Here is a 23,067-nt window from a genome sequence, read left to right as displayed (position 1 = left end):
AATAATGTCAGGTGGCGCTATGTAAAGTTACGTCTGGCAAAATGTGGGGAGATAGCGTTCTCATTTTATTAATTTCGGTTTTTACAGCGTTATTAGGAGAAGGTAAATGGAATGATTTATTTTCTTCGTATTTAATGAACTTTACACGGTTGATCATTCATTACATGCAATAAATTATAATAATATACGAATTATAAAGAAATAATTGTGGCTAGCATAAATAATGCTATTCTAAAGTGATATTTTTTATAATTTTTTCAAAAAATAGGCAAAATATTGTGAAAAAATGAAGTCCAATTCTTTAATTATTTATAGATTTAAGCTTAAAAATGTTCTAAATAAACAACTATTTATAAATCAAAGTTGATACTTTAAATAGAATGTTCCCATTTTACATTATTCTTACATAAAAACAAGTAAATAAGAATTTTTTTTTTGCAATCTCTGAGTAATTTTAATTGTTTAATGTTACCTATGGTAGCGAACATGGCGGCTCGTCTCTGAACAGTGGGGACGCGCGTTCTAACCTAACCTATTTTAATAAATTACCATACTTATTGCCAACCAAATTATTAGAATAGAATAGGTTAGGTTAGGTTGGAATGTGCGTCCCCACTGTTTCAGGGACGAGCCGCCATGTTTGCTACCATAGGTAACATTAACCTTTTACTCTATTGGAGAAATTACATAAATTAAAATTTAAACATGCAATATGACAATTAATCAATGCATTTATTTAAAATTGGCTGATGGATTTACACATTACTAAAAATACGTAGAATGTGTAGCCTCTAAAGAAAGGTTGTCTCTGCAGTGGAAGATTGTCATTCCTGGTTATTGGACGTGGCGAGAGAGAAGACATTTTAGTCTTTCTACGTATTTTTACTAATCAATGCATCTTTTAATAGTAGGTGAAGTTTAAATAATGCTAAATTTTGGACCTGATTAATGGACAGTTGAAAGTAGTCTTGTCAAATGAGCAAGTGAGTCGATAGGATGAACTGAATCGTGGTAGTATTTTGGTATAAATGCAGCTCTGAATGAGGTGGTTGGGACCTTGTTGAGCTGACTGTGCTCGTAGGAATAAAGTCAAAGAAACTGATGGTTTACATATGACCCTGTGTGAATAGAGCTCCTCAAAATTAACCTATCTGGAATTTTGATAATTGAAAAATGAGTAAAATTTAAAAGTGAAAAAAATCTAGAACTAACTCTCAAAACAATGCTAAAAATCAACAGTTTTCTACTTTAGTAAAGATGGTTAACAGCCCATAAAATGTGAGAAATGTTATTATACAGACTATTTTTGGGTGCAGTTGGAGTCACGCTGTATGTTCCATTAAGTCTATCACATGTTTAATAAGCAGTTTGGTCAAGATTTTGAAGACTAATCTTAAAAAAGGACTACATGTAGGCCATTAGTTCCTTTTGACTTTTTTACCTCTACGGGCTTGTTCTACAACTCTGATAAGATCTCAACTGCCTTGTTCAGAGCTGCATTTGTACTGGTATTTTGGTGAGTCAACTCTCATTCTGCTTTTTCAAACCATGACTCAGTTTCGGTGTGCTGCCCTTTGCAAAAAAAAAAATTTGACGAATCAGATATTAGCTGAGAAGTTGGAATGACTGAAGCACTTTACCATAAAATTAAGTAAAGTCAATCATGCGAGAATATACTTTTAATCTTAGTATATTCTGCTTAGCTGGTTTCAGTTAATCAACAATGTACAGAATATTCTGAACAGGCTTATAAATTTGAAAGATATATAGTATGGTAGAAAAGTAAAATCTGCTTTTATTGGAATTAAATATTGGATTCCAGAAAAATCTGTGTTTACTTTATTGAAAAAGTTAGTTGTAATTCAGAAATTAAATTATTTGATATCTTTAACATAGAGAAATATTTTGGAAGCCTTCAATCTGATGATCTAGCTTTCCCTACTTAAATATTTAAAATGTATTGCACTGAGTCATGCATTAAACTCGTTGGTTAGGTTTCAGTTTGGTGTGTGTATCTGTTTGTGTTTTGTCAGTGAATCAACTCACTTTACTGAGTTGATTTGAATGTTTTGAAACACACTAATCATTTTGCACAACCCTATTTGAAAGTGTATAGTCCATGCCTGAAGGTGGCCTTTAATTGGATCAAAAATGTTAGCATTATTTAAATTTCATCCACTGTTAAAAGTTCATTGATTTATTTAACTAAATGCAATCCTTATAACTATCAGTTTCCATGAAAATATAATAGTGATCAATAGTACTTAGTTATGAAGATATATGAGGACTATTTCTTTTTCAACCTCCGATGTCCATAAAACAAAGACAAATGTAAATAACAAAATGAATTTATTACCAAAAGTTAGGTACAAACATGGTTACTTTTCGACGTAATCACCGTGAAGATTGAGGCATTTGTCTCTCTGTGGATGAGCTTTGACATCCTCTCTTGATAAAATGTTGCCGCCAATGACTTGAGATGGGCCCTAACATTGTTTTGAAGATTGTTATTAGTCTCGAACCTCTGCCCTCCTAGCCACGTTTTCAGTTCAGGAAACAGATGGAAGTCGCTTTGTGCTAAATTGGGGCTATATGCTGGGTGTTTAAAGGTGGTGAAGACTTCCACCTTTTTCCTGAACTGAAAGCATGGCTAGGAGGGCAGAGGTTTGGGAATAATGAAGATCTTCAAAACAATGTCATTAAGGTCATCTCAATTCACTGGCGGCAACATTCTATGAAGAGGGGATGGAAAAGCTCGTCCATAGATGTGACAAATGTTTCAATCTTCATGCTGATTATATTGAAAAGTAACCATGTTTGTACCTAACTTTTGGTAATAAATTCAATAAATTCATTGAGATGGGCCCTAACGTTGTTTTGAAGATCGTCCTTAGTCCCAAACCTCTGCCCTCCTAGCCACACTTTCAGTTCAGGAAAGAGGTAGAAGTCTTCACACATTAAAAAGTTCCAAGCTGGGTGGAAGTCTTCACCACCTTTAACAGCTTTGTAATGTCTCTCATTCATTATATGGACCGTTTATTTTGAAAGTGGTGTAAGTCCATTTTTTCTTCTTTCGAGATATTTAAACGTTTGCATTTTAGTTGATTCAAAAATATAAATAAAGTGTACTAAGTTTGACAATGTTTCTATGACTTTAGAAATATGTAAGTTGATTGCATAAAGACTTCTATGTGAATTTAACTAAACTAATATATTTTTTCTGGGCCATTAATGGACTTACACCACTTTCAAAATTATTGAACTGTAAAACTCATTAAATTTCTATTATGTAAAACTCAATTTCACTTGAAACACATTGTGTTTTATTCTGATTTTGTTTATATATAATAACAAGAAATAAAATAGTGGCATTTATTCTGAACATTAAAAATATTTACTTATTGTTAAACTATTTTATGATAAGTTTATCATTATTATGAGCTACCATTAGACACTACTTTTCATTTAGGTTCATTACATGGATTTTTTTTCCATTCTATCAAATTGTACATTTATGGGTAAAATTCATAGTTTTCCTCCTCAGTTGTAAGGGGCTGTCCATAAATGATGTCCACTGGAAGGGAGGGAGGGCGTTAATCCCTTTCTTTAAGACAAGTCAGACAAGAATGGTTAAGGATTAGTGGACATCCATTTATTTCATTAAATTTTATAGAGTTTAAGCATTTTATTAGATATATTTAAAAGTTTCTTGTATGTTTCATTTCTACTTATGGTATCTATCATTCATAAAGTGATGAAGGTTTTAATGGGGGTTGAGTTATGTTGGACATCAAAAGAGGGGAAGAAGTTACAAAAACTTGGAAAAACTGGGACAAGAGAAGAGAGTAAAAGTTTCAAGAAAAATGCACGTGTAATTTATGGAAAGCCCAAGTGCTTAGACTGCAGAAAATGGACTTACACCACTTTCATAATCAATGGTTATGCAATGTCATTTACCAATAAATTTTTAATTGATCAATGCTTATGGTTATTTTAAAATAATAAGTGTGAATTGTTTATACATAAAAAGTTCACACTAAATTATATGTATATTATGGGATTTCTCAATTTTTTCCAAAAATGGACTTACGCCACTTTCAAAATAAACGGTCCATATATAATTTATATTTATACATAAATTTATCTGCCAATAAATTATCTTTTGTATGTATGTATATATAAGGTAATTATTGATAGGCTTGGTGGAAAAAATGAATATGAAATTTTCAGAATAAGTATGTATTAATCTATTTATAAAAAATAGTAAGTATCTGTAGCAAGTATCTGTAATTTATTTTCTTGTGAGATTTGTTTAATAACAAAAATTTTAATAGATTGAGTAATTTTGGTAAAGAGAATTTTTTTTTAAATTTTCAATCTTGTAAGGTCATCATGTACTACTATCAGCTTTAATCTTATAATTTATTTGAAAATATTTAATTCCTACACAAAGCAGTTTTACTAAATTTAGAACTTAAGATTTTATAGTAAAGTCAAACCTGTTTTTATGTGCTCTTTTTATGTGCGATTTTTTTAATGCGAATTTTTAATTTGTGCGGTATAGTTGGCGACTAGTCTCGTGCGATTCGTCATGTCTTACGTTGACTTATTATAGCTAAATAAACTTATTATAGCATAAATGCACTTATTATAGTAATATTATTGCATGAATATGCGAAAAATGAAATAATTTACTTTTTAAGTCAACAAAACACCACCTGGACAAAAATATGTAAAACAGACGATAGACCAGACGATGCAGTCAAGTGCTGACATCTGTTGTCAATAAATTCTATTTTGTACGGTTTTGAGTTATTTTCTATGTGAGACTTTTTTTATGCGGTCCCTGTTGACTGCATAAAAAAAATATTTTTTAATTGTGTCGCGAAAACTATTATTTACAGCCATTCGTGAAGTTTCGTGAGATTTTTTTTAATGCGTTTTTTTTTAATGCGGTCCCTATCCCCCGCATAAAAACAGGTTTGACTGTACTTTTTTTTTTGCTTCATTCAGTTTCAGTGTTTTTATGTAGAAAACTAAGCCCAAATTATGGTAGTAATCAAATGGTAATTCCAAGTTCATTATTAGGCTTTAACTTTATAACTTGGCTAAATAACTTGGTATAGTTACACATATTGTGTAATATGGATAAAGGTAGGTAATAAAATTGCAATGTTGTATTAAATTTAATAATTCAAATTGAATTAATTTAGACTATTCCAGAAGAAAAGAGTGATCTGGAGCAAGACTCAAACCCATGACTTCCACTTGCCATGCAGATGTATTTTTCTATTTGTGTATTTAGTATCAATACCTTTTATATCTGGCATAATTATTACAAAAATAACTTGTATTTGATTTTAAAATGTAAATAATTGGAGTAGTATAGAGAATAAATAAAACAAAACAAAAGTATAACAATTTATGATGAATGTAAACAAACAACATCGCTAAACCCGATATACTATAAAGCTAGACACCAACCAATGCCGAATTCTATCGGGCTAGACACGGCTATATTACTAAATAAATTATGCAACTAATTTAGCACTAGAGGGAGGCATTAGGTGCCATCTCTTAATAACTTTAATAATAATAATTTTTAATTAATTATTATTATTAAAGTTCGGAATAGGCTAGAAGCTCATGTCCAACTAGCTTCTACAAGACAAGACATTACCCCGTGCTTCTAGCCAAACAATTCCATCACCTTCCTTTAGATTAGTCTTTTATATTAATTTCTTATTATATTTAACACTACATTAATTCTCTATAAAATGTGTTTTTGGTATGTATTTTGGAGTGTCTAGAACGAATTAATTGGATTACATTGATTCATATGGAAATAATTGCCTTGAATTTCGCAGATTGTTTTTGGATGGATTATTGATGAAAACCGAGGTATCACTGTATTTCAGAAAGTGTGGATAAAGTACTTGTTGTCCATCTTGATTGATTTGGTTATACAGTCAGATCTGTACGTAACAAAACCTATTCATTGTGGAAACAAAGGAAAATTGGGCCATATAGCAGAAAAATTGGTATCTTTATTTGATTTAACACAAATTTAACAAGAAGTTTACAAGCCTAGCATGTATAAATCATAAAAAAGTCAAAAAATACAGAATAGCAAAATATGTCTACTGTATTAAGTAATTTTATTGGAATTCAAATGGAAAGTTTTTGCATATTTTATTAACAGTCGTTCTTACTTAACATAAATATTTGATGTAATTACAACTTGTGAATTTAACACATTATTCCTGATGGGAGATTATATTTTTTGTTTTGAAGCTTATTTTAAACTTTTTTACATCACATTTCTTTTGAATAAAATCAAATCAAAATGTTTGCATATAAAATGCACAGCATGCATATTATGCATGCTTTTTAAGTTTCATAAAGGATATCATGCTATACAAACAGTAAAAAATACTCATACCATGTATGGAAAAGATGCTTTTAAACTCCAAATGTGTCAAACATGGTTTTGAAAGTATCATTCGGGAAATTTTGAACTAAAGGATTTGTATCCTTTAGTTGTATCCTTTAGTTGTAATGATACTGATGTACGGGCCCCCAAAAGCTGCTGAAGAGAAATTGTGGGACGAAATTGTTAAAGATTGACAAATAATAACTCATAAATTTGCAAAAAATCTTAGTGTGTCATAGATATGTATTGTTGAAACATTACAGCCACTTGAAATGGTTGTAAAACATGCTGATGATTGTGTTCCACGTGCAGTTTTTTTTTTTCACTCATGGAAAAAAAATGAAATGAATTGAATATAATTTTGTCGGATGAAGGTACGCAGCTGTAAGGTTATTTTTAAATTAGTTACTCATTTTTATTTTAGACAACTTTTTTACAGATGAATGAAAAAATTAAAGTTAAAATAAAAAATATTTGTTTTTAATTGAAAATTTGTTCTAGCAGGTGGTGATTGTTCGGTCATACCAAGATACCACCATATTTGATTAATGTGATTTTGATATACATGGTAACATCAAGAAATTTATTAATCACATTAATCAAGGGATACCTATTAGGGTTTCTCATTTCCTGGTCTTTTGGGATTTCGAGAAAAAGCAATCTGTTTTCCGGGATATAATTAATTATTTTTAAGATATAAAATAAATCTCAAAATCAAATGATATAATTATTTTTCATTTTTTAAGTAATTTAATATGGTCTGGAACCTCCAAAATAATAATAATAATGATACTGTGTAAAATACATATTAAAAATTACCTTTGAATTACTTAAAAATTTTCTCAAATAGAAAAAAAATTTATTATAGTTTGTTGAAAACTGCTTACAAAAAAAAAAAATGCCTTTGAATTGAGTTGAAAATTTAAAGAAAAAAATGAACTTAGATCAAACTTCTAACTTAGTAGGTAATTTTCATTTTTTAAATAAAACATAATACAAAATATCATTGTAAATTTTATAATAAGTTTTTAAAAAGCAAAGATGGTCTAATACTTTGATTACTTGATCTGGTTCTTATTTTAGTAATGAAAAGTCCTGCTACCCAGAATGCCCTTTCCAATTCAATTGATGTGATTGGAATCGTGTTTAATGCATTTAAGAGAAGACAGATGTTATGTGGTTTTTCACCTGTAGCCTTTAAGATTTCTAGTTCGTTTTCCAGATGCATTGCAGTACTTCTTTTGCCATCTAGTATTCTTGATTTGTCTACCTTAGCTGCTTTAATAACGGCATCAAGCTTATGGCCCAATAATTTGGCAGTTCATTTGGCTTTAATCAGGTTTATGAAGGAAAACTTCGTACTTACATACTTCCTACTCATTTGTATCCTTGCCCAATTTGCACAACCTGCCATAATGCAGTTATTGAAGCTACTGGGCATGTTAAAAATTAAGACAGCATCGGCATAATTATTCAAGATATTACAGATTCTGACAAATAAAGAATTTTCAGTGTCTTGCCACAAATAGGCTACATATTGATTATTGACAATATGTAACATGCCATAACAAACAAAAATTTAAAAAAGTAATAAGAAGGCCCGAAGATCCTTTAAATTAATTTTAAATTAATAAATACAAATGTATTCTCATAGTTTATGAGTTAATTATATTTTCAATTTTGAAAATTTCCTCAACCTGAACACAAAATAAGAAAAAGTGACCTTTTAAGAAATTTGCGGGATTTCCTGGGTTAAAAAACAGTTGGGATTGCTGGGATCCCATTAGTGAAACCTGTAGAGTTGTTCAGTCCCTTGGGGTTCTGTTATAGACAGGTTCCACTGTGTTTCATCCAGGCAGTCAGAGTTGAGTCTTTATTTATAGCACTTCTTTGTAAAGTGTTAGTTTCGGTTTTGGTTTCAGTTGGCAGTGATGGAATGTTTTGCTTTTAATATACACATATAGAATAGATATAAATATAGATAATATTGTATTATATTGCATTTTTATGTATGAAATACAGCTAAAAAGGTCAAAAAAAGAGTCTTGTTTTGGGGTTAGAAACAAATAGGTTTTCAAACAACTTTTAGGAACAAATTAAGTTTGAAAACTGTGGTTTGACTGTATTTACTTTGCAATGAAGTTCTAGTCTATTTTATCATATTTTAAGTAGGAGTGGTGGTTCAGAAAGTTTTCAGAATCACATATAATTGACAGCTCACAAAGAAAGTACACTTAATGTCACTAATCAATTAATTAAACATGGTATCAAATGAAAGATAATTAAGAATACAATCATATACTAAAATATTATCTGCAGAATACAAGTATTAAATAAGTTACATATCATTAAAGTTTGTGATGACTTATTAACCTAATTAATAGCTATTTTTCTGTTTAGTTTGTTACCAAAAAAATGTAATACAAATTTTTCAAAAATTTTTGTGTTAGAGATAAAATTGAAAATTATCTTAGAAATGTTCACTATATTTTTAATTTAAAAATCATAATAAACTGATATTAAAATATTTATTTTTCGTTTTAACTAAAATATTTTTAAGGTTTGACATGGCTGATGGTATATCGAACTGAAAAATATCAAAAACTCAAAGCAGAAGTTGAAAGGCAAAGCAAACGTTGTAAGTGTAGCAACTATAACTTATTTAATGTAGCGATATTATTTGGTAACATTTATTAAAATTTATACATAAATTTAAACATTCCATTGATGCAGTAGAGAAAAGGAAAGAAGTTCATGGCGACACTGTCGATAGACAACAGAAAAAGAAGATTGGTAAAAATACTTTAATTTTACTGCTAATTTAATTTTTTAGAATAAACTAAGTTTAATTTACAGTTATAAGCTATAGATTATGTCTGTATAATTAATAAATCTAAAAAATTAATTTACTGTCTTCAAAAATTTGAATTTAAAATTTTTAAATAAAAAAACATCATTTATAATTATCAAATGCCTTAAATTTTATTTACTTCTTTTTAGATATTTATGTTTTAAATATATTTGGAGTATTTTAGAATAAAAATTCAGAATTTACAATAACAAGTTATAGTTTATATAGTTAACAGTAATGTAATTAAATAAAAAAGAAATAACATACATAAAACAATATTATTTTACTTAAAATAAACTTAAGATATAGTAAATGTATATGTTGTCTGTCTGGAAATTATCCAGTCATGTAATCTGAAAAATAGAGACATTGAAGAAGATACAAGATACAAAAAAATTGAAATCCCAGATCAGCTTCTAATTCTCACACTGTCAATTAGTCCATTCTCCTTAGCTGCCAGGTTATATTGATGTCATACAAACCATTCTCATTATATTAGGAATAGCTGGATTTTTTCAAATTGACTTTGTATATTACACTTTATAGTTTTTCTGTTGTATAACTAATGTAAAATGATAAGTTTTTGCTAATTAATTAATACTGTAAATACTGGTATTATTTATAGTATTCATTTATACCTTCAATACTCTGGTAAGGGAAACCTTAGTTTGTCTATGGAAGAATCAACTTGGATATTAACAAATGAGCATTAGCCATTGATCAATTAGTTGTAGCAAGTTACCTCTGGTATCTTAATCATTTGTTTACATGTCACTGCCATTATAAACAGTGTTATGGAAGCTTCACATTCTGGTATTGGAATATGAAGAAGTTTACTGTAAAGTCAGTCCCAGATTTATAATGTGCATCAATATTTTGCTAAGGAAAAAGAGAAAAAATAACTTATTGCTGGTAAATCAAATAAGACAGCAGACAGCCATGGCTACTAATGTTAGTTGTTTCACAGTAACTGCTGTTCTCAAAGAAGCAAAGCTTTTCCTTACACCTGGAAAAAGAGGCCAAGGACTCTTTAGAGTCTAGACAATTCTGTGGATGGTTTTGATTTACCAGTAATTCAGTGACTTATTTATAGTTTGTATTGTGCAGACAAAGTCCCAACCCTACATCATCTACATGTTGATTTAAAACGGGTTCCCAACTTGGGTTCTGTCAATGAAAATTTGGGGTTTCACAATAAAATCTGTTGAATCTAGTGGCGTATGAATTTGCCAATGCAGATTTGGGATGTGAGGTGTAATTGTTCTACTCTTGGATTGAATCCTTGTATGACGATGCAAGACTCAATCTGAGACTATACACATGCTAAAGTTATTAATAGCTTTATAAACGTTGGAGACCAATTTATTGGTAATGGAACAAACCAAAATTATGATATAATGTTTGATAAGGTAATGGAAACCATAAAAACAGTAAAACAAACTCTAAAGCATTAAAAAAATCATAACGTTAAAAAGAATCCAACATATAAATAAAAATACAATCATTAAATCTGTATATATGTATTAAAAGCAAAATGTTCTGTCACTACTGCACACAAATAACATAAATTTAAAAATAAATATGATTTACAATTTGAAAATTTTAAAACAACTTTTAAATGGTTTTAAAAACCATTGTTTCAAGTTTAATTAATTTTAATTATATTTAATTGTAGTTTTACTTTCAGTTTTGGTCTAAAGTGGATACCTAGTATGCTTTAATTCATTGATATCTGTAGGATTTCAACATTTTTTATTAAGGTGAAAAGGATTCTGTGATAAAAATAAGTTGGGAACCTCTGATTTAAAAGAAAAGATAGTTTTTAATGTATGCATTGAATCATTAAAGGAGATTGTGAATAAGCTTGGATTTTATTATTGTTAAGTTAACTGACATAAGGCACTTATGGAAAGAAATGACATAGTTGCATCCAGAATTAATTTTTTGTGAACAGTATAAAAGCCACCCCTGTATATATATATATACATACATACAGATAAAACATAGACGAACGAGCATCACACTATCAAAATGCCGGCAAGACAATGCAACTAATTTGAAAGTCCCACTTTGAAAAAGCAGACGATTGATAATTCTTCTTGCTGGAAATGAAATAGTTTTATTTCCAATGCCCAATTTGTTTTCATTTCCAAAGGCCAAGCACCCAAACTACCACAAAGAAATGGATATACGAATGTTTCTTTAAAATGGTCCGAGTCAACTGATTCTCAACATTCCAGAAAAATCATACATTTTTATGGACTGCTTCATATTATAGTCATCAACTGGAGAACCCTCTGTCCAGCAATAGTCAAAAGCAAAAAATGATAGATTGACTAATTTAACATAGAATTTCATTTCCTGATCAATGGTATAGAGCTGAACTTTATGAAATAATTAAGATGTATAAGAACTCCTGGGTATGTTATGAGATTGATGAAGAGGTTGCGTCCAGAGGTCATACAATTATTTGCTTGCATCTCTATCATTGCAAATTTAATCCCATTGAATCAATATGGGCTCAATTAAAGCATACATTGTCCACAACACCATATAAATTGGTGGATGTAAAAAAGTTAGTGAACAATGCTTTTGTATCAATAACTAAGGAAAATTTGATAGCAACAATTCATCACATAGAAAAAATTATGGAAGAATATTGGGAATCCACTGGCCAACTGGACTTTGTGGGACAAATTTTAATTAATACATTGCCGAGCAACTTCTGAAAGCAAAGGTGAAGATCCATTCCATCGTCACATTGATGATATAAAAAAGTAAAAGATCCTTTTCAGGACTAAAAAAATAGTAGAGAAGAGCAGCCAAGTCAAACTTATATCTAAACTTATAATAAAACAATTATTATAATATATTGCCATATAAATAAAAATACTACATATAGTAGTTATTAAATGCATATTCTTTACAATTAATGCATGCTGTAAAAAATAACACAATTAAAAGAAAAGTTGTGCTGCCATTGAGTGAGAGAAAATAAAATAAAATACACATATTGCCTGGCATATTAAGCAAAATGTGCTGACATCATTAGGGAATGTGCTGATTGGTTTAATTGAAGTGACATCATGCATGATGATGATGATCTTGAGTTGATTCTTTCCATAAACAGATTGTAAGTGAAGTTTGCAGATATGCAAAACTATAACTGGAAATTAAAAATACTAATTTTTTATGGAACAAATATACTTTTTCTATTATTTTCCAATGTCACAATATTAATTGCTATAATTTAAACTATAAATTATATATTACATATATTTTAAAATATTTTGACATCGATTTCTGAAACAAAAATGGTTACCAGATTCCAAATTTCAGAGAAAACTTTAATTTTTAATATTATTTAATAAAAATTATCTTGAAAATATTTTTATTTTCCTGATACAATTTTCTAATGAAAATTAAGAATATTCAAAAATTACAAAAAAAAATATTTTTGATCAAATTTTCTCATAAAGTAACAACACAATTACATTCTTAAATATCTTTTCTACAAAAGTAATTATTGTTATAGTTAAAAAATAGATTGAGATTGAAATATTTGAATCTCTTTTTACATTTATGATAGGTTTAAATTTTTTACATCATAACCATTTTGTAATTGTTACACTACAAAGAATTGTTTTATCACAATAGTATTAACTATATCGACCCCATCCAAACTGAAAATCATTGTTGTGACATAAATAGTCTCTCAACGGGTGTTGGAGTATTATAACACATTTATAGTGAATAAGTTTATTTTTATTGAAAATATGTCTGTAATGAAAAAGTTAATACAGTAGAACTTTCTTAAGAAATTCTCACATTAGAAGTTTTCCCATGTAAGAAGTTTAACTTTGTAAGTCTCAATTTTTTGTCATAAGAGATGTGCAAATTTTTCCTGTATAAAATAAAGTTTCTGTTGAAGAAAATTTATTGCTTAAGTGTATGAAGATCCTTGGCTACAACTAGAAAATGGACTCACTTCATATTGTAAATTTTATACATTTAAATAAATATAGAAAAACAAAAAAAATATTACATTAAGAAATGCACAAAAATTTCGTATGTCATTGTGCATGCAACTTTGAGCTATTTTGAATACAGATTTTACAATTTTCTTACATGGTTATCTGGTAACAATGCTTACAACAAACAACAAATTCTGACAAGTGCTATCAAACAAGAATGATACCATAAAGGCTGGTTCATGCTTGGAACTGTGGTGGAAAATACTTCAATGATGTCGACAGAGCAATTCTGATGTTGTCCCATGGCAGAAACAATGCTGCCCTTTGAATCGATCTTTTCTTGACTTTTCTACAACTGGTAAAATTCCACAAGTGAGAATTTGAGGCTTTGGATTGATGATTTTTGCATGTTGATCTTGATTTTGTTTTCTACTAATATTTTATTGTCTTAAGGCAATAAGATATTAATAAATACATAACATTAATAAGAATATATTGATATCGTGTTTTTGAGGAGACTATGTCTTATCTATAAAACCGTGCTGCTGTCAACAGCTGGACACCTTAGAGGTATGAAAGAGTACATGTCAGGAATTGCAATTTGGCACAGAGTATTTGGTGCACAAATCATGCGCACATAAAAAACCAGACTTGTAGGTAGTCAGGGGACCAAGAACCAGGTCAAAATAAAATACAAAAAGGCGACACTGTTTCTACAAATCGGCGTGAGTGTGAGGTTTGTGCATGTGTTGCTTGCCAATTGAAATAATAAACACAAATGCAATGTAGAACTAGTAGTGCCATCTGTCACCCTCAGATGGAACTTGCAAACAGGTGGCAACTGGCATGCACCTCAATGCATGCATTGGGAAGTTCAAAATACAAACTTGCGAAGTCGAATTTTGACAAATGTGTGACACACGTTACGCATGTATTCTTTTGCTCTCGTTTTGATTTTCTTGTGTGTTGCTGATACCTCATTTGGATCCTTTTGACCCATTAATTTCACCAAAAATGCCTTGTAGACGACATTGTGGCCATGACCAAGGCTGGCAAAGTTTGAACGATTGCACTCAAAAGCAGCGATACCAAAGAAGATTGGAGAATGAGAACAAGACCCACTGTGAGACAATACAACCTGTTGTAACCACGGTGGCAATGAAGCCCACTGTAATCTATGCCACGATCCTACAATCTCTTTTCCTTAGAAAACGGTGTGCAGTCGAGCCCCGAGTCTCCAAGACATACTCTCATCTCAAAAATGGCTTTGCCATTTTACTTGTTTTATTTTATAATGGAACATTTTAAAATTTGGCTACATACTTTTTTTGATGATCTTTTATATAAAATATCTATAATTAAAATTTTTTCATTTTATATTCTGAGTATCAACATCTATAAATTTTGATAAAATTGGTACAAAATTTTTATTATTTAATAAAAAAATCAAATTTTTTACTAAGCAAACAATTCCAGATAAAAATATCAATAGTTATATAGAATTATAAAAAAAGTCTTAAAATATAAAAACTGAAGTCTTAATATTACAGAACAGTAATTATTTTTTCACAAACAAGCAATTTGATTTAATAAGTAAATACTTGGAAGTCTTTAATAAAAGCTAAAGTTGTAAGGTATTTCAGCATATTTTTATTAGAACAGCTTTTAATATTAATCAATTATTAATTTTAAAGTTTAAAAAAAGAATTAAAAGAATGTGATAGATGATGATTAACTTTTAAAGCAATCTTGAAAAAGATGAGTGGTAAACCTGTTTGTGAAGTAGTCATCAGTTATAATTCTTGAACTTCATTAGTTCTTTAAAAATTCAAAAAATAAAAACTTGTGATAATAAAATGGATAGAAATATATTTCAGTAGCAGAAGGGTTTATGGCAAAATTGTAATTAGCTATTCTGTGAGATAGTTTTATACAAAATATAAGAGTTTCATATTATTTGTTGCCATATCTAAAATTCATATAGTTTTATACAAATTTTCAAACTTTTTATATGTTTAAAAAGAATATACATTACTATAATTTTAAAAACTTAAATAAATTTTTTATATAAATTTAAGCAGAAATTTAAGATATTTTATGTAATTTATTTTTAAACTTCAGAAAGAGAAGAAGAAAAATTGAAAAACAATAATAGAGATTTATCATTAGTAAGTATAATTTTTTGTTAATGTTGAAGTGAATTATTACTGAGATAAATAAAATATACTGTTCTTAGTAGATTGTTTTTTATATATTTATATATTTTCTATTAGTAATTATGAAAAACTATCAATGCTATTAAGAATTATTTTACAACAATCTAAAATAAGTTATAAATCCAGAAAGAAGAGTTAAAAAATACTTTTAGATATTATCAAATAACTTATGAGAAAAGTAAGGAGCTATAATTTTTAAAACTTAATTTATTGTATATTTGATTGTACATATTATTAAATTTCATCATTTGTGTATTTTTAACTTTAATCTCATCTATATTAGTAAGAAAAATATATTTAAATTTTGATTAAAATGTTCTAAAACAAAAAAAAATAATGCACTAACTCATAACAGACATTTTCTTAAAAGCTGCTGTTGGCATTGAGTTTTAATCTTTTCTGTAACTTTTGTTGGAACTGCCATCACATTTATATAAATTTATGATGATAAACTATAAAATTGGCCATTATCATTTGCTTAATTGCAAGAATTTAATAAATAATGCTTTAAAAGAAATTTTCTGTATATTTTCAAAACATGCATAATTAATTTTTGTTTTAAAAAAGTTCATTTATGATTTAATAATAAGATATTTATCAATATTTTATGATCCAAGTTTCTCCATCATAATTTTCTTAAATTTGTATCATTTCATTCATAACATTTACCAAAAATAAAGCAGTGTCATTACTGACTAAAGTCATATATATTTCATAATACAAACAAGGTCCTAAATTCAGATAAATCAACTTAACTTTTTTTTACAATTATTAAAATTTGACGTATTTAGGTTAAGAATTATTTTACATTGTACTTGTTATGAAAAACTTTTAATGTATTTGTGAATTTCATGAATGACACACATTTAAAATTTTATCTTTCACTTTAAGAAAAAGCAAATATGATGATTAAAAAATACATGAATGTTTTAACATAATTAATTTATATTACTACTGTTAAGCTTAATCTTAAATTGCAGAATTTGACTTAAAGATAGATGACTAAACTGCTTATGCAAAGGTACCAAGAATAATTTCAATAACTAAACATCTAAAAGCCAAGAATGATTTTTAACTAATTTACAGTCTCTTGATAACTGAAATAGAACAATTATCATATCTGAATTCTTAGACTGAAAAAAATATTGTATCTTAAAATCAAATTGAAAAATATAATAAGTAATTTAATGAATAAGATTGATAAATCAAGATACATTAAATTTGCTAAATTATAGTATACTTTAACACTTTGACATTATACGAATAAATTTATAAATTTGTATTTTCTAGGTCAAAATGAAATCCATGTTTGCAATTGGATTTGCATTTACAGCTTTACTCAGTATGTTTAACTCAATGTAAGTAATATATTAATTTTAGAAGTTGACACATTGCATGGAACATATTAACCACAAAAGCAAAAATATTTTATTGTTCAGTTAAAGGAATAACAACAATAATAGTTGTTTCTATATCTGAATAACATAATTAATGATATTAATATTTTTACTAAAAACTTCTATTAATTTTTCTCTGGTAGTTTTTTTAAACAAAATATGCATAAACTCAAACATTAATTCTAAAATAGTTTAATTTCTAAAGTGCTTTAGAAATTAAATATTTTTTTAAAAACAAAGTTGTAATTCTGGTCAAGTTTGCTTTTTATATACATTACTTGGATCTATGCATTTAATAATTTAAAATTTTTAGCAAACAAAGTATTAGATAGATTCAAATGATTTATATATTTTGGAGTATTTAAAGAGTCAAGAAGTTACATAAAAATTTATCAATTTTATTATTTAATATACTTTTGAAAATAGAAGAAAACATCATGTAAAGTGTTTATATGGTTGTTTTTATAAAAATAACAGCAGTTTATTGCAAATGTATTTGTAATGAGTCTTTTTTTTTTTGTCATTGTTTTCTTTTACAATTGAACATTATTTTGAAAATATCTTTTGCATAGTTTCAGCTTCTTGGCTTAAATTATATTTAATATATATCTCATTTGTCAATTCCAATCACAGAATTGGATGAATGAAAAGCAGGAAATAAATGAAAATTTATTTTAAAAAGCATTACTGACTTTTTATATTTGGTAATTTCATTTGTATATCTATGAGCAGGTGTGAATTTCCTGAAAACTATTTTCCTCTTCATATAATTGTTGTTATTTTATGTGAACTTCAGAAACTAAATATATAGTCAAATTCCACTAATACAAAGTTGAAGAGACTTAAAAATTGGCATTTTGTATTGATGAGGTCATTTAAAAAGTTCTTGGAATGAAATAGAAAAACAGTTTATATGTTTTTGAAATTATTTTTATTTTTCAATATAGTCTCCCATAATATCAATACATTTTGTGCAACAGTACTCAAAAGTCATTATGCCATCTCTGAAGTGTAATTCTGGATGTTCTGCAAAATAACTGTCCGCTATCACCTTTTCATTTGAAGAAATCTCTTTCCAGCAATGAATTTTTCAGGTTTTGAAATAAATAGAATTTGGATGGAGCTAAATCAGGTGAATAAGGCATATGTGGCACCAAATTGTACTTTTATTAGTTGATTTTTTTTATCATGAGAACACTTCTGTGAGCAGGTGCATCGTCTTGGTTTTAAGATTACTTTTTCCTAATCCTGGTCTCTGTACTCTCGTATCTTATCTAATTGGTCCAAAAGATTGGCATAGTATAATCTCTTTGGAAGGGAATCTATTAGTCAAATTTCTTTAGCATCCTAGAAAACTGATGCCATGGCTTGTCCTGCAGAAGCCTTTTCCATTTTTGGTGCTGAGCATGTAGGTTTCAATGTTTTGATTGCTCATTAGTTTCTAGTGTGTAGTGGTGGACCCAACTTAGATCTGTGGTAACAAATCTGGAGACAATCAGTTGTATTTTTCTTGAAACTGTTTCAGACACTTGAGAAATTTGAGTGCACATGCATTTCTGTTCAATTGTTAACAAACAAGGTACCCATCTTGTGGCTAGTTTTCTCATATGTAATTTTTCAGTTGCTGATTCATCTGACATGCTTACAGCTTTAGCAATGTTGGGTAACTTTAATCAGTGATTTTGAAAAATCATATCATGAACTTCATTAAAGGTTTCTGATGTTGATGCACTTTTTGGACATCCATTGCGAGGATCATCATTCAGATTTTCATCACTACACTTAAATTGAGTAGTGTTGGAAACTGTTGAAAATGTGAAGGAGCATAGACCTAAAGTATTTTTCATGTGTCTATGAATTTCTGTTGTATATAAACTTTTTTTTTAACAAAATATTTAATAACTTTTATGCCTTTGTGTCCTTAACTTATGTATTTATGCTTAAATTGTCAACTAGGCCTTAATTTATTACTAGGACTTATTATACTGGATAACTGGTTCTGCAAGTTAAATAATCAAATCAGAAAAAAACAGTCTTTTATTTATCACCTGAACGCACACACAATATCTTTGTGTTTCGGACCTTTTGGCCCCTCATCAGCAGGTTTCCGACCAACATTCTCTAAAAAATCAATTATAAAATTGTTACAAATTTATATAAAACATAAAATATAAAATTCCCAACAATAAAATAAACAATGTAAAACTTACAATATCATGGTTTATAAATACATCCTTGAATCCAACAATATTTAAGACAATAAATAATACATATCCAATCCTATTCCTCCATTAAAAACAATAAAATCAGTTAAATTGATAAAATTGGATTAAACCCTTTTCTTAAAAAACTTACATCATTTATCATTCACTTTCAACATTGTCTAATCCCAAGTTGATCTTCCCTTTTATCCTTCCACCCCTTCCACCAATTTTGTTCCATAATTGTTGTATTTCCCTTCCTGTATTGTTGTTCTTTCTTTCTTTCTTTCTGTCTATGTGGATGCGTTCATACAATTGCCATTTAAAATTATTTCTTTCTTTTTTCTTTATCTTTATGGTGTTTAAATCTACCTCGCATCCTATTGTATTACAATGTTCAGTTACCTCTGAATTTGCATAATTTGCTTTGATTGCCGAAATATGTTCTTTTATTCTTATTTTTAATTTTCTTTTCATTTCACCAATATATGTTTTCTTTTCTTTTGTTGACAACTGCAATTGAATGAATGCACTACCCCTTTTCCTTCCATTATTTCATATTTTTCATCATTTCTATAACAAATGTGTTTTTTAGTCTGACTTATTTTTTCCGGTATTAAATTTATCATACTTCCTATTACTTTTTTAATTCTCTCAAATAACTTTGGGACATACATTATTTTTACAAATTGTTTTTTTTATCTATTAGTTTTTTTGGCTGTTCATCTTTTTCTAATTTTTCTATCCATTTTTTTCAGTAATATTTTTGGGTAATTATTTAGTATAAACATTTTAATTATTTCTTCTTTTTCCTGTTTCTGAGTTACTATTTCACTTGTTCTATGATTTATTTTGTCTATATACATTTTAAATATATTAAATTTCATACTAATTGGAACTATAGACTTAGGAATCTGTGTGGGTTTAACATATTTTTTATAAATTAATTTATCTTCTTTTCTTTCTATAGTTAAATCTAAATAGTTAATGCTATTCTGCCTCTCTATTTCAATTTTGAATTTGATATTTTCTTTTATTTAGTTAGCTTTTTCTAATATTATATTTTCACTTGTTTTTCTTCTGTCAAAAATTATAATGCAGTCATCCACATAGCTGTTGTAAAATTTGATTCCCTCTATATTATTAATCTGTTCGTCAATTAGTATCGTGGATACTTCTGCCAGTTTCGCACCTACGCATGTTCCCATAGGTATTCCATCCATTTGGGTGTAGAATTTTCTGTCATACTGGAAATAATTGTTCTTGATTATTATTAAACATAATTTAATTAACCAATCTGGTGCATTTATTCTTATTAACAAGCTTTCTATGTCTTCTGTTGTAATACTTGGGTACCTGTTTTTAATATCAAGCAATACCAAACTTCATATTATAATTAATTATATTATTATTATTTTTTAATCTTTTTAATAATTTGTCTACATTTTTATACTATATTTAGATATTTCTAATAGATTTAATTTATTTTTTAAGTATTTTTCTAAATTATAATATACATAGTTTTTAACGTCTATTAAAGGTCTATACTTAACTGGATTTTTGTGTTTTTACTCTTATATTGAATTTTGGTGTACTGTTATCTTCTCTTTTGATATATTTGATGTCTTCTTCTGTTATTAATTGGTGCATTTTTAAGTTTTCAAGTTCCTTATCTAGAGATTTTATTAGCTTTTTAGTAAGATCCTTATCCAGTTGTTTATAATTTTCTTCTTGTATCAATTGTCCGATGACTTCCATTTTTCTTTCTTTTTCCATAATTATTACTTGTTTTGTTTTTTCACCTTGTAATATTTCTAAATTATTATTAGTGAGAAATGATTTTACATTATTTAAATGTCTCTTATAAGTTCTTACTTTATTTAACATTTTCTTGTTTAGTTTGCTTTTGCAGTTGACTTATGACTAACTGAAGAACAGCTTAGTTTAGTTTTGGTATTTTTAAGAAATAATTCACTTATGTTCATAAAAAGTCACACAAAAATGAATGACTCATCCAACATGAACTTGCAAAACCAGTAAACAGTTTTCTATTTTCATACTCAACTATTTTTTCAATCACTCAAGAGTAGTTAAGTCCACAATATCATGCACAATTCTAATACATGTACAGTACAGTAATACCTCACCAAAGCAGACTTGTCTAATAAGTATTTTGGCTGAGATAAGAAAAAGCATGCACACGTCTCTACAGTAGAAATAAATAAATCTTCAAGTCATACATTTTTTAAACGTGTCCTTTTAATATCAGAGTCGACGAAACTAATTTCTACTAGTTAACATTAAGCAGAATGAATAAATAAGATTTTATCTGTCAGTTATCATCAGTACTAACAAGTCCCAAAGTTATGATAATAAGCAGATTTTACTGTATTATTATTTTACTAGCAGATAGGCCCAGTATTGCTCAGGCAAAAAGTAAAGATAGCAAAGATTAAGATTATTACATTATAGTCAATCTTACCCATTTTCACAGAATGCAAGAATTAGGTCCCTGTTTCCAGACTAATTAGAGAATTTTTAGATGGGTCTAAAAATATGCTTGATTTCCTGCAAAAACGAAAAAAACTGCATCTGTGTCTGTAAATCTTGCATATTGCTTTCTCTTAACACTTCCCCACAAGGGGAAGTGTTAACAACCTCTCCCCCATGGGGGAATTTCGAAAAATCCCTTCTTAGTGCACATTCTCGTGACGTACCCTATTAAAACACAAAAAACCGCATCTGCACCTGTAAATCTTGCACGTCGCTTTCTCTTAACACTTCCATTGTTGAAGCCTTAATCCTGTCCCTCTACCCCCGGGGGAAATTTCGAAAAATCCCTTCTTAGTGTATGTTCTCATGACATACCCTAACTGTGTACCAAATTTCAACTATCAACTCCTAACCATTTGGGCTCTGTGCTTATTATCATCAATCTGTCTCAATTATATATATAGATTAGAAATAAAATTATAAAATAACGAAATATTTTGTTGTCCAGTGATAACTTTGAACGAATATCATAAATCATAAATCATAGTTAAAAACAGTTAATTTTAATGCTAATAGTTTTGTCAGATTTCCATTAATATCATATTTTTATTAATCTATATTGTATATATTTATACTATCATTAATGAAGTTTAAAAAAAAAGTAATATGTAAATTGAAAAATTTATTAACAAACTTTTTTTCAGTTTTGATGGTCGGGTTGTAGCCAAATTGCCTTTTGTTCCAATATCTTGGATTCAGGGTCTGTCTCATCGAAATTTATCCGGAGACGATTACACCGACTGTTCATTTATATTTCTATATATTCTCTGCACAATGTCTATAAGACAGGTAATTTGTCTACTATCAATTAAAGTATTAATTTTTATTATTACAATTGTGTATATTTTATCACATTTTATTTTAGAATATTCAAAAGCTCCTGGGCTTTGCACCATCGAGAACTGCAAACAAACAGAGCGGAACAATATTCGTTCCGTCGGCACAACCAATGAAGTGATGAAATTTTGACCATTTAGCAATATATAAAGTACCATTTACCGTAGTATTGCAAATATCCATTTGAATCATTTATATTGGGAAAATATTTTTTTAAAACAATAATAATAGATATAAAAAAAAACTCTCTCTCAAATTAGACTTCCATCCTCATAGTTAAATTAGAATAGAAACCCATTTAGAATTACATTTTAAGTCAGAAAATGTCTTCACTCAGTTTACTCCGGTGATAAAATATTTATAATTATTTTTATACGATATCGTCGTATCTTTATCATGAAAGAATGAAAATTTATGTATTTCTTATGAAAAATATATTGTGTAATAATTTGTTTTAACAAATATTTTTCAAAAATCATCTTATACATATATATTAATATAAAGTCTAATAAAAAAAAAATGATTTAAAAATATTTGAACAAATTTACTTCGTGTAAGAATATCACAGTTTTATTTTTTTTATGTATTCTGAAAACTTATTTATC

The 23,067-nt window shown here is 28.1% G+C and overlaps 1 protein-coding gene across 1 annotated transcript; it reads left to right on the top strand.

Annotated features, from left to right (window-relative positions):
• Positions 1-6: 6 nt before the first annotated feature.
• On the top strand, positions 7-22,993 carry LOC136969940 (calcium load-activated calcium channel). Its single transcript, XM_067264258.1, has 7 exons — positions 7-102; positions 8,994-9,071; positions 9,167-9,226; positions 15,380-15,426; positions 16,765-16,832; positions 22,270-22,414; positions 22,491-22,993. The coding sequence occupies exons 1-7, from the start codon at positions 42-44 to the stop codon at positions 22,581-22,583; spliced, it is 552 nt and encodes a 183-aa protein (XP_067120359.1). The 5' UTR covers positions 7-41; the 3' UTR covers positions 22,584-22,993.
• The last annotated feature ends 74 nt before the right edge of the window (positions 22,994-23,067 follow it).

Source organism: Centruroides vittatus, unplaced genomic scaffold, assembly GCF_030686945.1.
Source record: "Centruroides vittatus isolate TY-2023 unplaced genomic scaffold, ASM3068694v2 contig_1832, whole genome shotgun sequence".
Taxonomy (NCBI): Eukaryota; Metazoa; Arthropoda; class Arachnida; order Scorpiones; family Buthidae; genus Centruroides; species Centruroides vittatus.
Note: the sequence above shows the minus strand (reverse complement) of the source record. Positions and strands in the feature narration are given on the sequence as shown.